Source organism: Cupressus sempervirens, chromosome 1, assembly GCF_028749045.1.
Source record: "Cupressus sempervirens isolate cs-2001-9-10 chromosome 1, ASM2874904v1, whole genome shotgun sequence".
NCBI lineage: Eukaryota > Viridiplantae > Streptophyta > Pinopsida > Cupressales > Cupressaceae > Cupressus > Cupressus sempervirens.
The window spans coordinates 383,288,529-383,302,842 of record NC_143118.1 but is presented as its reverse complement, the minus strand read 5'-3'; the positions used below and the strand labels follow the sequence as shown (position 1 = coordinate 383,302,842).

The following is a 14,314-nucleotide window of genomic DNA, read 5'->3' as shown; positions in this document are numbered from 1 at the left end:
AATCGACAAGATTGAGTAAAACGGTGATAGGACACCACACTAGGTACTCTACCTCATATGGATGGCATGGGTCACATGAGGCCGAGAGGCATGGTATATCCACTCTTCGGCCTAAGGTAGGGGGTCAATAGGGCACCTTATCAAGTCATCCTACCTTATTACTTCTATGGTAGAGACATCTAAAAACCAATTCAATCAATCTATTGATTTGATTTTAACTTCCAATATATGCTTAATTCTATATTAAGAAGTCTAATTATGAAGTATGATTATTAATGATTCCTAATTTGTTTATAGGGTCTCAATCAAAGTGAAAGATATCTCTAACCCTACTTGCTTTGATAAAAAAATTGTAACCTAGGACAAAATTTGAGCGCTCATAATTTGGGGACATTACAGTTTACAACACTAGATGCCCTAGTATGAGCAGGAAATGCATAACATTAGAATAGATAGAATCAAAACAAATCATTTGTCTTCCAAATTGCAACAATATCACCACTTCGCACATCCTAAATGACCACAAAGTCTTGTGTGATTCAATAGTCTTCCTTATCCCATTAGGAATAATCTATTAAATAGAACGGGATTAGTTGAAAATTAAGGTACATAATAACTATCATTGAAGGATCCCTAGCCCACATTAATAGAATCTCTCCCATAAACAACCAAGTTTTTGTTATGAAAATTTATACTCATTAAAGATTAATTACAATATGGAGGCAAAGTCTCCTTAAATAGAGAATAACTGAAAATGAAATGGAAGCTTTCTAAAAAGCTGACATCAGGAAATTTTACATATTACTTAGAAGCTAACAAAAAAACTAATACTTGCCTTTAAGACAAAATATCTAAATGACCATTAATATTGAATACTTTATTAAACTCCCTTAATGGTTATTCTACTAACTAACCAAACATAAAACTTCCAAATCAAAATGCATAGAAGGTGATTCCGTCTCCTCCACAGACTGCTCTACCACATTAGTTTGTTGCTAAAGCTCTCCTTGGTTGGTCTTTTGATCAGCCAACCACTATTTGTAGCACCTCTAGATATGACCAAGCTTCCCACGACGGTCACAGGTGATCTTGGAATCTTCCTCAAAAGTGTGTTGTCTTTTCTATTGAGTGGACATGCCTTTATTTGCTGCAAAAAGTGCTTGTTCCACACCAACCACATCATTAGCACTACCTAAGTGTTGCCTCCATGTTACATCCCAAATTTTGACCTAATTTAAATTTATTATAGCCGTTGAATTGAAAGGATTTTCTTTCATAATCATGTCAAAAGGGTAGTTAAATATATCCGTTGTATTCATTATTGTTTAACTGTTTAATGATGATGGTCGTTATCCATTTTTTGTCATATAATGATGATAGTAGTTAGTTGTTGCTTGGTTTCAAAATTTTAGTTAATAATTAAATTCCTTGTTAATATCTACATTAAATGTTATTATGGATTTATCGTGGAACTTGTTATTTTCATGGAAAATGTTGCATGGGTGATTGCAGGAGAAGATGAAGGGGAGAAGCATTGCTAAATAGGATCAATGGAATGGGATACTATCTTAGTCCACTTATTTGGTCAATAGGTATGACCTCTAACTATATTGGTAAGGACCTAGCGACTTGTATAACAGGGTACAATCATTTGGACACACATGATCTATTAGATAAACATTAAAACATTAATGATTTTAACTTAATTAAAATACATATCTTTATCGGATTATCATTGACATTTTCATCATTTCATTGTAACGTATATTTATGTACGTGCACATAGATATAGAAATAAAAGTGACACCATAATATCATTTTTATGCAAGATTCTATCTAATATGTACATTTAAATACATGTACAAAAAGATAAAATAATCTTCCAAATAACACATGTATTTATATATACATAACATAAGATACGACCTTAGATAAAACATATAATATGATGCCATTTTATAAATACATCTATGTGCAAATAGAGAAATATATTACAAATTATCATTGAGTTATAACCTTCAAATTCTTTTCCTTATTTTTTTTCAATTCTTTACTAGAAACCGAATTGTACATTTGGCATTTGATCCTCGAGGGATCAAGAAAGTAAATCTTTTAAAACGATCATGAGTTACAGCTGGTGATCTTGGAAAGCCTTTTATTTATGGAAGTCATGAGAAACCAAGAATATAACAAGACCACTGAGTCTCATTCCTCACGATATCTCTCTGCATTTTTCCTCAAGTTCTTTCCCTCTACATATTTCCTTGCCACAATATTCCCATTTCATTGAATACTTTTGCTGAAAGATGTGATTGGTAATTACATTGAGGTTTGCGTTTGGAGTTATTTCCATGAAGGAACTGATTAATAGCGTCCAGCCAAGGCTCCAACACTTTCCGAACATACCAAGTTATGTGGTTGACTTACCATATCCAAATGATTTATAATGTTTTTATCAGATACCACTGCATTGTATTTACAGCAGTAAGATACAGTTCCTTGAAATGCCGTACAACATCCTTGTTTGATATCATCGGATAGTTCCTACTTAAGTTAGAACTTCTCATGATAAGTCAAGACCAATTGTTCATGATATGATTTCACATCTTTATTTTACTGTTGAATGTCAAAATCAAATGGTATTTATTTTGCAGGTCTTAAGATTATATTTCTCAGGTCACAAAAATGTAATATGTTGAAAACATGTAATATTCTTATATCAATTGAGGATCAACAAACAGAGCTGGTTGCTCTGAGATTCAAACACCTGGGACTCACCTGGCTGTATAGCCAAGGAAGAGGTGAAGAGGTGAGATAGAAATCTGCAAAATGGAAATAAAAATCAGTCATGGCATAACAACTCTATATTATTTTTAAAAGAAAAATCATTTAATAGGTCATGCATGTTCATACTTATTGTTCTCCTGTTGTCAAGTCGATTGGTGGTGATCGAGTAATTGAACGCATCCGGAAACCTTGGCCAAGGTCGTTAAAGGCATGTTTGCCATTTATGATCACTTGATGTCAGTAGTGCCAGTTATTCATACATGTCCGTCCATAACTATGCGGACATTCTAAACACCGGAAATGCGTGATTGGACTAGAAGTATCCCAAGCTTGATCCCGGGGTAGGGAGGGCCTTCCTATTCAATAGATTGTGTGGGGATGAATATGATCCGAGGTTGAGAGGTTAAGCCTAAGTCAATGCTTCTCCTCTTACCGAAAGCCGAGGCTTGCACAACTAGTTCAAGACTCGCTAGTTACTTGTATGTTTCTTCTTTCCATTCTTGATATGCATTTGTAATCCTCTTGTAACTGCTCATGTTTTTCTTTACTTTATGCAAGGGAAGATAGTTAATAGTTATTTCAATTACTTCAGATAATCGTTATTTCAGTTACTTCAGTTAATCGTTATTTCAGTTACTTCAGTTAATAATTAGTAGTTAAATTAGTTAATGTCTCTTGAAAAGGATTTAAGATGCTTTTTTTTAAAAGTTGGTTGAAGAAAACTCTTTCATTTCTATGAGAAACCAAATATTAGTTCTTTTTTTATTTTGTTATGAAAATTCGTTTGTTATACTCCACCTATCTTGTTGCAATAGCTTATTGCAAAACTCATTAAATTTCAAGTCAATATCAGTTGAGGTAATGTTGAGCATTTTACAAAGTGTTCACTGGATCATGATAGACTCATTAGTGTAATCACTACCAACTCCTTTGCTTCCATCTCGTGACCAATAACGTCTAGTTGATCATGAATATCCTTAATCTTCATTAGATGCTCTTGCAAAGACATCTTCTCATCCATTACAAGGGAAAACAACATATTCTTCAAAAAGAAAGATCGACTTTTATTCGATGTTTCATGGAGAATTTTAGGTGTGCCCAAGTCTCTATTGGAAACTTGTCAAATTGGCACTTCTAGTAGCATCTCATCGGTGATAGATAACTTACAGCAACATAACCACTTCTCGGTTACATTCATCAAACTTGTCCTGGTCTTTTCTCATTGTTGTAGGACAAGTAGAGTTACCCAAAATAAGCTGGTCCAAGCACTAGTACTAAAAAATTGAAAGCATTCACTACTTCTAGGTATTGTAATTCCTATTGTTGAACAAACTTCCTTCCACCATGATGGTCAATGATGTCATCCCCCTTGTTTTCCTATGCACAAAAAATAAGGCAAACACGAGCTTTACAAAATTCTAATTTCTATCAAAAAATAGTAAAAATCCTTTAGTGAAGAGCTAACACAAATCCCAAGACAAATGTGCACGAAGTACAAAACTCATTTTGGGGGGAAAATAGTAAAACACCTTTTGCAAACCTGTAAACACCTAATTGTTATACAAAAAACTTCAAACTCTAATTAAATCAGAATCCTGTTGCACCATAACACATATACAAAAAACACTTACCATCATAGAAACCTACAAAACAACGGGATGTGAAAAGCACAAAATCCCCAATTTTTTAGAATGACTTTAGAAGAAAATTACAAGCCCTAGGCCAAGCTTGCACATTCCCACAAAAAACCTTACAATTTTGACTGAGAAATTGTACAAAACCCAAAAAAACCTTGTGGGTCTAAGAAAAAATGACATCATCCGAAAATCTCAAAAACAATGCTCAAAACCAGTCTACAACTCCATAGAATTTTTTTAAATTTTTTTTAAAAAATTCAAAACCCTAGCTGCATGGGTTGCTTTCAACAAAAAAACACCAAAAATAAGCAAGTGAAGAAAACCCTCAAACTTGTACACCAGAAAAACCTTCAAAATTTGCAAACAATTACTCTAAAAGACATCACTCAAATAAAAATATCTGGAAAAAAAATCCAACTAAAAGCTATGAATTTTTATTAAAAAAATCACAAAAACTAACTATGTTCTAATACCATATTATGAAAATGAATGTTCATAAAAGATTAATTACAAAATGGAGACAACGTCACCTTATATAGAGAATAACTAAGAATGAAAAGGAAACTTTCCCAAAAGATGACAACGGGAACATTTCCATATTATTTAGAAACTAACTAAAAAACTAAAACTTGCCTTAAAGACTAAATATCTAAATATCTAAAACATGATATATCTAAATGACCATTAATATTAAATACTCTATTAGTTTTTACCTAGTTAGATATAGTGTAGAACAAGGCTCAAATGAAGAAAACATAATTTGTGATGAAGCCAATGGTGTGAAGCTTTAGAATCAAGAATCCATTTCCTTGACTCAAAATCCACAATTGTGATGAGTAAATTTCCCTTTTCTTTCATACTACATACATAAGAAGATGATAACCTCTTGATATAGCTTATGACAATTTGATTTGGTTCTTCACTAGAAGATGCTTCCACTCGTCAATTTACTTTGAATAACATCTAAGTTGCCAATGGTTCAAAGTTTGAGTCAAGTTCGAACTCTGGTTTGGGCAAGGTGTTGTTTTTTGACTGTGAGTTTGATTGGGTTCGAAACAAGTTCAAACTTGAGTGGACCAAAATGGGAAAATCGAACCAAGTTTGAACCCACCTATTTTTTGGGCCCCATGGACAGCGAAAAATTTAATAATATTTTAACATCAAAAAGAAATTGGAGCACTTATTCTTTCATCCACTCGGTGAAGCGCAATAGGTTGCAATCAAAAAAAGCAAAGAACCTGGTATTTTTGCATTACAACTTGAGCCTTCTTTTGCACAAGAGCAAAAGAATACAAAGAAGGGGAACCGGAGAAGTGAGATGTAGGTGTAGAGAATGCAGACTTAGATGCTTCCACTACTTGGCTTAACTAGATGATTTTGATGACTTTGATGCCAATACCATTGTCACTGTTGCTGTTGATCCCATTGGCCTTAACTCAACTAATGCTGGAGAAGATGAAGATGATGATGATGATGAAGAAGATAAGATAAGATAATAATATTAATGTTCAACGAAAGACCGCCAAAAGGTCTATGGAACTGAAAGATTACAACAAGATAGTTGACAATAGTAAGAGCACCAAACATTGTCTGAGAAAAGCGTACAACAATAACTGAGAAGAGAGAGAGAGAGAGAGAGAGAGAGGCGCAGAGAAAGGCCAAGACAAAGACTAGGAGTCCTTACTTGGCAAAAAGAAATCAGACACAGAAGGATACGACTGCGAATGGATAGGAGCTCTGATCTGTATCTGTGAGCTCATAAAGGAGTGTCGCTGATGTAAGAAGCCGGCACGGGGTCTGGCAGACCTGGAATGACCAAAAGAATAGGTAAAACTAGACAGCCTTTTCACACCATGAAAAGGAGACAAGGGTGTGAAAAAGGCAGTAATGAGTAGAGCAGATGTATGTCGGTGAGGAAGTAGTGACTGTAAAGTACTATCACGAAGCAAAAGGTGGCCTCCTGAAGATAGAGTGCGAGACGTCGCTGGTCACAATAACTGAAGAAAGCTGAAAGAGAAAAACAATCCCATAATAGACAATAAAATCTCCCTCTGATCTCATATTAGATAGGGCAATGGAAAATCAAGTGTCTCCATCTCGACCTCAGCTAAAGTACACAGCTTACAGATCCGCTCTCCACTGTCAATATGATGGTTGGTCTGAGCCAGAAGACGGTGAGAACTAATTTTGAAGGACCCTGGAGAGATACGCAGGGCATGAGACCACTATCAAGATAGGTAACTAGGGCGAACAATAATCCCATCACAGATCTCCAGAAAGTTCTTTGCATAGAAGGCTATCCTTGGATGTAAGCCACCAAGCGGGTTAGTCCAGGTAGTGATAATGTACTACCTGTAAATATATAGTCTAACATGCTCATTTAACTCTTGCCATGAGGGGAGGAGATGAGCGGGGGCATTTTATCAAAAATTGGTAAGGAGGGAGGCGATCAATATCAATCCCAATCGATCTCAGCAAAGAAGATGCTTGTGCAAACCAGCAATGAGCTCGAGAACAAGTGTCAGAACTCGTAGTAGCAACAAAAGAACAATACGCCAAGTAGGAGTATCTATCAAGTTCACCAACAGAATCCGCAAAACCACACAAACGATGAAGGAACCAAATCAGATCAAATATGGCCACCAAAGTGAAGGGATGAGCACCAAAATTAGCAAGAATGATACTATGAGTGAATCTGTGGCATCTAATGATGCGTCATAAGAGCAAAGTTTGAACCCGTTCAATCAAGGCCCCATCAAAACCAAGGAGAGACGGACCTCAAACCACAGAGCCATAAAGAATCGTAGGCTGAACAAGGGAGTCCAAAAGGGATAACTTGGATGAGGCATCCTAAAAGTGGTGTCTGAAACACTATTTCTCAAGCATAGCAAGAGAACCCATACCCTTACTAAATCTAGACTGAATAGTCGGTCTCATACTGAAGCGGGGTCCAGAAAACTTCACCCCCAGATACATATAAGAGGAAGTGACCTCAATCTCCTATCCCTGAAAAAAGAAGTGAAGATGAGAAGTCTTTAAGCAATTAAAGATCATAACCCAAGTCTTACCCAGGTTAACCACAAGCTATCACTGATCACAAAAGGAAGCCAAACCATCAAGAAGCCTCTATAAACTCTCTGGAGAAGAAGCAAGAAGAACCATGTCATCCGCAAAATGAAGAATGGAGATCAAAACTTGGTGTAAGTAATAACTGTCACCAGGGAGTGAGGACTTCAAAAGGAAGTCCTCAAGCTCATCAATATACAAACCGAACAAAGTAGGGGAGAGAGGACAATCCTGTTTGACCCCAATAGTGCTATGGATCGGAACTGAGAATCCCTCAGGGGTCTTGAATTTACCCATCAAAGAAGAAGATGAAGAAGATGAATATGAAGAAGATGAAGATTGAATAACTTAGAATATTAATAGATTTTTATTCCATTAGTTGAACAATGAATGTGAAACAATGATACTTGAACTTGATGCTATGATTTATTTTTAATGTTTTGAATCTTTGATGTTGAACTTGTTACTTGAACTATATGATGGTATGATCACTATGATTACAAGTTTATGGTGTTTTTGTTGTTTAAATGTGTTTACACTACTATGCTACATTCTAATTTTAACTCATGCTTCATAACTCTCTCTCTCTCTCTCTCTCTCTCTCTCTCTCTCTCTCTCTCTCTCTCTCTCTCTCTCTATATATATATATATATATATATATATATATGTTTTTGTATTAGCAAACCCAAAACCGTTTCCAAAATTTGGATATATATAGAGTTATGAACTCTATATTTGGATATGCATATTGAAATGGGCACCTTGAAGTCTTTAAATTCACATATCTGGAGTGCAAAAGATGAGAAGGTTTCTAGTGGAAAAGTGATGTAAGAGAAAAAGCTTAAGAAGAACACGCGATGATCTACAAAAGAACATAAAAAAACCAACTTCCAAAGGGGAACCGTCTACATGATTTTGGGAACCTATATTTGTGTTCATTATCAAGCCCATAAACTATTCAAACTTCCATGCCAAATAGTCTAAGGGAGTTAGAAGTGGATTTGAAGCAGTCTACATGATGAAGCAAGAAAGATATAAAACAAATCAAAAGGAACACAATCACTGCCATAGGAAGACCCTCCTAAATTAGGTCAATAAATGATACCCCAACCCAAAATTATTTTGGTAAATTATATTTATACAAGTACAATGAACTCTTACCAAAAAAGTGTAAAGTGGCCTGATCTTCATTTTGTAGATGCCAAAATAATGCTACAATGTTGAAACTATAGATTTGCTTCAGTCTACAATGTATAACAAGATCTAACAATTTTTCCAAAATTCACAATTAAAATATTCAAAAACTAGAAGTGGAGGTTAACTTTGGAGCATCATATCTCCCTCAATATGGCTCCAAATCCCTATTGCAGGTCACTTGCTATAAAGCTCTAGAAGTCCTCCTTACAAGGAATCCAGATTTTTTTGACCCGAGTGGGCATAAGACCACCTACAGAAATTCAGATTTTTGGGGGTAAAACAGCAACAAGTTCTTGTTATGTGTGAATTGTGTAACATCTGCAAGCAAATCTTATTATGGTTGACACCAATAAATCATCAAATTATTAAATTAAACTTATATCCCTTATGCATATTATGATATTGAATTCTATATCCCTTTATGCACATCTGTAAGCCAGAACCCTATCGCATTTGAAGCTATTAAATTGTTCTATAGGAATATTCAATACTTATGTGTATTGCTTGTAAAATCTTAATGCGTATTGGAAATCATATAGCATCACATGATGAGTGTGAAAATTGAGATTGAGATCCCATTACTGGACTTCTACAAGCCAATCAAGTGGTGGTTTATGCCTCTGAATATCTCTATAGAAATTCTTGTACGATTTGTTGGTGGATTTGGTGAAGCCTGCCAGTGTGATTTTTTCACTTTAATTTTTCTATAACGCGATTTTTGTTTTGATACATGGTGGTTTATACCAGATATCAAAGACAGTTTGCTTGGAGCTTCAGATTAGACAATCATCATCACACATGATTTAGGTACAATCCTAAACTGTATTTCACCTAATGAGTTTTAATTACTAATGTCCTGAAGTTAGTGGAGAAGTCCTCACATAACAACCATTGTTGTATTATAAAGATTTTAATTTTCCAAAGTTATACATAACATCATGTATCTGGATACCACACTGTAATGTTTTAGTTCCAACATTGAGTCTCCATCGAGACTCCTCTTTAGGAAAATTACAAGATCTAAAAATATCATTGTGCTAGTACCCAAGTGGGATGAGCTATAGCACTAGCTATCCACACTTCTTTGTTTTCCCTATAATCTCACAAGGGAAACATCATAACACTAAGGTGGATTCTTGAAAGTTTTCCAATATATTAAGGATCATTTTCACATGAACATATGGGATAAACTGTTATTGCAATTAAGATCTACTTATATCAAAAACAGTTTGTTCCATTTCCTCTTGAAACCCAACTCTAAAACCAGAACCTACTTTTCAATTAGGAATCTCATAGCATGAAGATAGATTTCTCCCTTTGCAACACACCAACAAAGATAACATTAATCTGTTCTTTCAGGCACCAAAAGTTTAGGTAAACAAAAAGATTCAAGGAAACTTTGGGAGCAAGATTGTGTTCAATAAATAGAATATAGAAGCTGAACTTAATGAAAGTTGTAACAACTGTCATAATTGCAAAACATGGATGAATACCTGTGCAAGAAGGTAAAATGCCCATGTCAATACTGCTGCAGAGGTTTCATGACCAGCTATAAGCATTGTCATTAGGTCATCCCGAAGTTGCTTGCTTGAAACCTGTAGATCATAGAACTAATAAAACTGTTATGATGATAAGGAAAACTAATATCTTTTATTAATATTCAGGTTAGAGGAAGCAGTGGGATTGTAAAAGACTAAAGTTTTATACAATACATCATCACCAGATGCCAAAAGAAAATGGAGGATGCTAGGATCTCGTTCGTTCACATATTCCTCATGAAATTGTACATCTTCATCTTCAACCATTCTCTGCATATTATGAATCATAACATGTTTCTTGGTTTAGTAACATTTTCAGGGATACCACCTATCCAGTTGCAAATGTGAAATGAAATCTAAAGCTCTCATAGTTAAAAACATCATGCATAAAGTGAATTTCAGCTTAATCTAAAGCTCTCAAAATTTGAAAAATCATGCATAAAGCGAATTTCTGTTTTGTATAGTCGATATCGTACTAGAACTAGTCAAGGCAAAATATGCAATATTATTTCAATGAGACATGAGAAACTATACCTTGCATATGTTTATCAGATCATCTAGTATTTCATTTATTAATTTAAGAGAAGCCGAGACCTTCCTTTGCCTTGGAAATAAATCTTTCACTATTGGAATGTTCCAGTATGGAATAAGGGCAGTACTGCGAGCTTCAGCTTCTCGTAAAACATCATAAACTGCCTGGAAGAAAGCATTCCATTATAAGTTAGTCATGACCTTTGAGAATCAGTCATAAAATCTCCCTAAAAACAACGGTGCTGGCAATTTATTTGAAATGTACCTCAACAATGCCTGTATCATTTGATAACGAATCAAATTCATAGTTGAATACTGCTTTCCCAATAACATCTAATGTGAATCGAGAAAATAAAGACTCCATTTCCACATCTTCACCATCATTAGATGCAGCATCCAGTTTCTTGCAAAGGTTGTCTGCTGCTCGTCCAAAAAGCTCTAGCATTGCCTCAACATACTATAAAACAGAAAAACAAGTCACAATTTGCTAATGCAAGCAACATCTACACCTCCTACATAACCCCGTCTTAAGCTACCAATGTAGAAAAAACACAAGCAGCAAATCAAACAAAAAACAAGAGTAGCAAGATGAACAAAGAAACAAAGTTCTCAATAGATTTTTGTATATGCAACAATTTTACTGAGCACATAGGATATCTAACCTTCCGGTGCAAGGCTGGCACAATAGCTCTTCTTCGAACACGCCATACCTCCCCATCAGCTGGAATTAAACCCTTGCCCATAACAAATTCTAAAATTTCTGCCAGAATACCCTGCATTTACAAAGACTGATTCATTGAGTCCAAATCCAACAAAGAATAAGTCGTGAAGACATAGTCTGAGATGCAGCAATATATATAGTTACCTTGGAATAAGATTTTGAATTATCTTTCAGAATATGTTTTGCTACCATTGGATCTGAAACAATCACAAATGACTACAAAAATGACTAGAGGTCAGATCAAAGTGCACACGTGAATCTCCACTACAATGGATAATATGTGCATTAAACTATAAATGATAGTATGCACAAACTCTAACTATTACAAAGCCTTAATCTTTTGAATACTTTATAGTTTACAACAGCCTCTAAAATAAGTGAACACCAGAAAATGCCATCTGTGGCGGATCATATTGAACAGATTCATTCATTATTGCAATATGTGTCAAGAGAAACTTTCAGGACCTGCCAAAATATTGCAATCAGGGGCTGAAAAATGGTGGTTTAAAATATCAACCAGTACTTGGAATCTGTCCCTGTATTGAACAACGAGTTATGCATAAAGAGTTTGATTTGACAGCAAGATGTGGTCTGAAAACGATAGAGATGACTGACATAGCTGAAGAAAGATTTCTAGGATGCTATTCCTATTAATAAAAAATGCACGAAGCTTAGTTGCATATAGAATTTTTTAATGATCCAGATGAAAATGAAATTCAAAGCACTCGGACATAGAAATAAGCCAGTTTGGATAGATCAGATAGCTGGATAGTAGAGTGATCGCCTAATTAGGATAGTTAGGCATGCGGAAATGGATCAAATCAAAACTCAATTTGACCAGACTTGATGTGGAAACATTAAGATTCAGAAACCTGCTAGCTTGGTATAATTTGGATTTAGCCACTGCTCTTTCAAACACAACGTATTTGGCCACTTGGTTCAGTACCAGAAGCTGACCAGCAAAGATAGACTAGCAAAAATATGCTTGATTAATAGACTTTGTGCAAAATGTGGAAAAGGAAGGCACCAAATACATCTTTGAGGACTGCTACTTCCCAATGCTATAATGTGTATAGAGTCATAACATGTTCCAAAATATTGCTAATGGACATATCAAGCATCCACCAGGGGTAGCCTTATCTAGATATCCGTAGTTCTGTAAGTCATTCGCATAGAGTGGGTGTGTAGGGTAACCTTTGATGGTTAAGTGAGGCTTTCAGATGTCTGTTTTCAGAGGATTAGGGACCTGGTATGCACAGAATTTTATCTTCATGAATTGACCTTGAGCTCAATCGAATGTCTCTGTTTTCCTTGTTTGGACTAGGAGGAAAAGTAAAAATCTGTCGAGCACCTAATACAGATTACACAATTGCATACCATATGCAGTAGTTGGCGTTGCATATGAAGGGCACACAAACACAAAGAATGGAATAATATGTAAATCTCACTGTAATGTCTAAAAAAATTATAAAACATTATCTGCCATTATATTGTGTCAAAATGGCTGTGGTCTATATGCTTTCAATGATAAATTTACCTTGGGACCAAACTTTAGCCTGAATACTCCACCATAAGCAAGAAAGAGGTTATATAATGGAACAAAGAATGGTTCTCCAACCACTGCTCTAATATTGCCAGTTGCCTCTGGCATTTGGTAAGATTTTTCAATCCTCCATTTCCTCTCTGCAAAAGCAATGGATTTGGCAAATGCCCGGCCAGCACCACCAAAGCGGGACAGAAAACTCCGTAACTTCCTCAGATTTAACCTATAAATATCAAACAACATAATATCAAATTCCAAATATGTTGCAATAAAACAAAGATTGTCTCATGTTTTAATTAGTTAGCTTACTGAGATATCAATCTTTTGCAAGAAGCTCATAGATAGAAAGAAATAAAGAATATCAATGTCTATAGACAACCAAAAGAAATTTAATGGGCTTGAAAAGTACTTTCAGTTTTGATAAAGAAGTACTAAGCACATCAAATTATGAAAATAGTAATTAGCCACCAAGCATTAAAAAGAAGTAAACCTAACAAAGAAGTGAATGTAAAAGAGCTAATAGCTGAATCATCTTAGCTATAGGCAAACAGTCATGTTGAGGAAGGACCCTCCATGGAATAAATGAGCTGACCAGTAATGTCATATGGAAGTAGCAACATGTAGACCAGAAGAACCAACTACATCACTACATTGTGGTGTACAATAGATATCTACTACCGTTCATAGGGGGAATGTCCAGCAGTGCAAGAGGTGGGATGGACAATCGTAGGAGAAACTCAGATACTCCCTTTAGAAACCTTTATCAATATTAACAACCAATAAACCTTGGGAGGTAGCAAAAACAAGTAATTTGCACCTTCCCCAATGAACTTGATTGCAAACAAGGAGGAAACTTTGACACAAAGCCCAACTTGACAAGAATACAGTTACATCCCATATTTTGCTACCTTAAATGATATTCTAGCCATTGGAAAAACTCGTGTAGTTAGTTAATTGGTAAAATTGTTGAGAGTTATAGTTCATGTGAAATTGATTTATTGATAAGTTGTTAAGATATTTTGATTCTTATGAAGAGGAAATTCGGTTATTAGTTAATGTGTCATGTGGCATGTTAGCTAGCTGTTAAAGATGGATTTGGAAAATGAATATCTTAGAAAATTAGAATGATTACGTGATATCTCTTTTATTTCAATTTGTTGGAAATACGTTATTACCTGGAACCATTTCCATTTTGTAGGAGCATGACAACGAGGGGAAGTATTGCCAAAATGAGAGTTAGGAAGGGGACACCCAAATCCACCGTTAGGCCATCAGGTATGAACCTAACCACTGG

At 35.2% G+C, this 14,314-nt stretch overlaps 1 protein-coding gene across 2 annotated transcripts in view; it reads right to left on the bottom strand.

Moving 5' to 3' along the window:
• CYP97A3 (cytochrome P450, family 97, subfamily A, polypeptide 3) overlaps positions 1–14,314 on the bottom strand; it is a 100,229-nt gene that overhangs the window by 48,190 nt on the left and 37,725 nt on the right. Inside the window, exons 3-9 of one of the 2 annotated variants that reach the window (XM_089826203.1) lie at positions 13,015–13,243; positions 11,622–11,693; positions 11,419–11,529; positions 11,022–11,213; positions 10,760–10,921; positions 10,400–10,495; positions 10,181–10,282 (exon numbers count right to left, since the gene is read on the bottom strand). In XM_089826203.1, the coding sequence (XP_089682329.1) occupies positions 10,181–10,282; positions 10,400–10,495; positions 10,760–10,921; positions 11,022–11,213; positions 11,419–11,529; positions 11,622–11,693; positions 13,015–13,243 (964 nt within the window). Of the gene's footprint in view, positions 1–10,180; positions 10,298–10,399; positions 10,496–10,759; positions 10,922–11,021; positions 11,214–11,418; positions 11,530–11,621; positions 11,694–13,014; positions 13,244–14,314 lie in introns of both variants that reach the window. The other variant, XM_089826195.1, reaches the window with a different exon arrangement.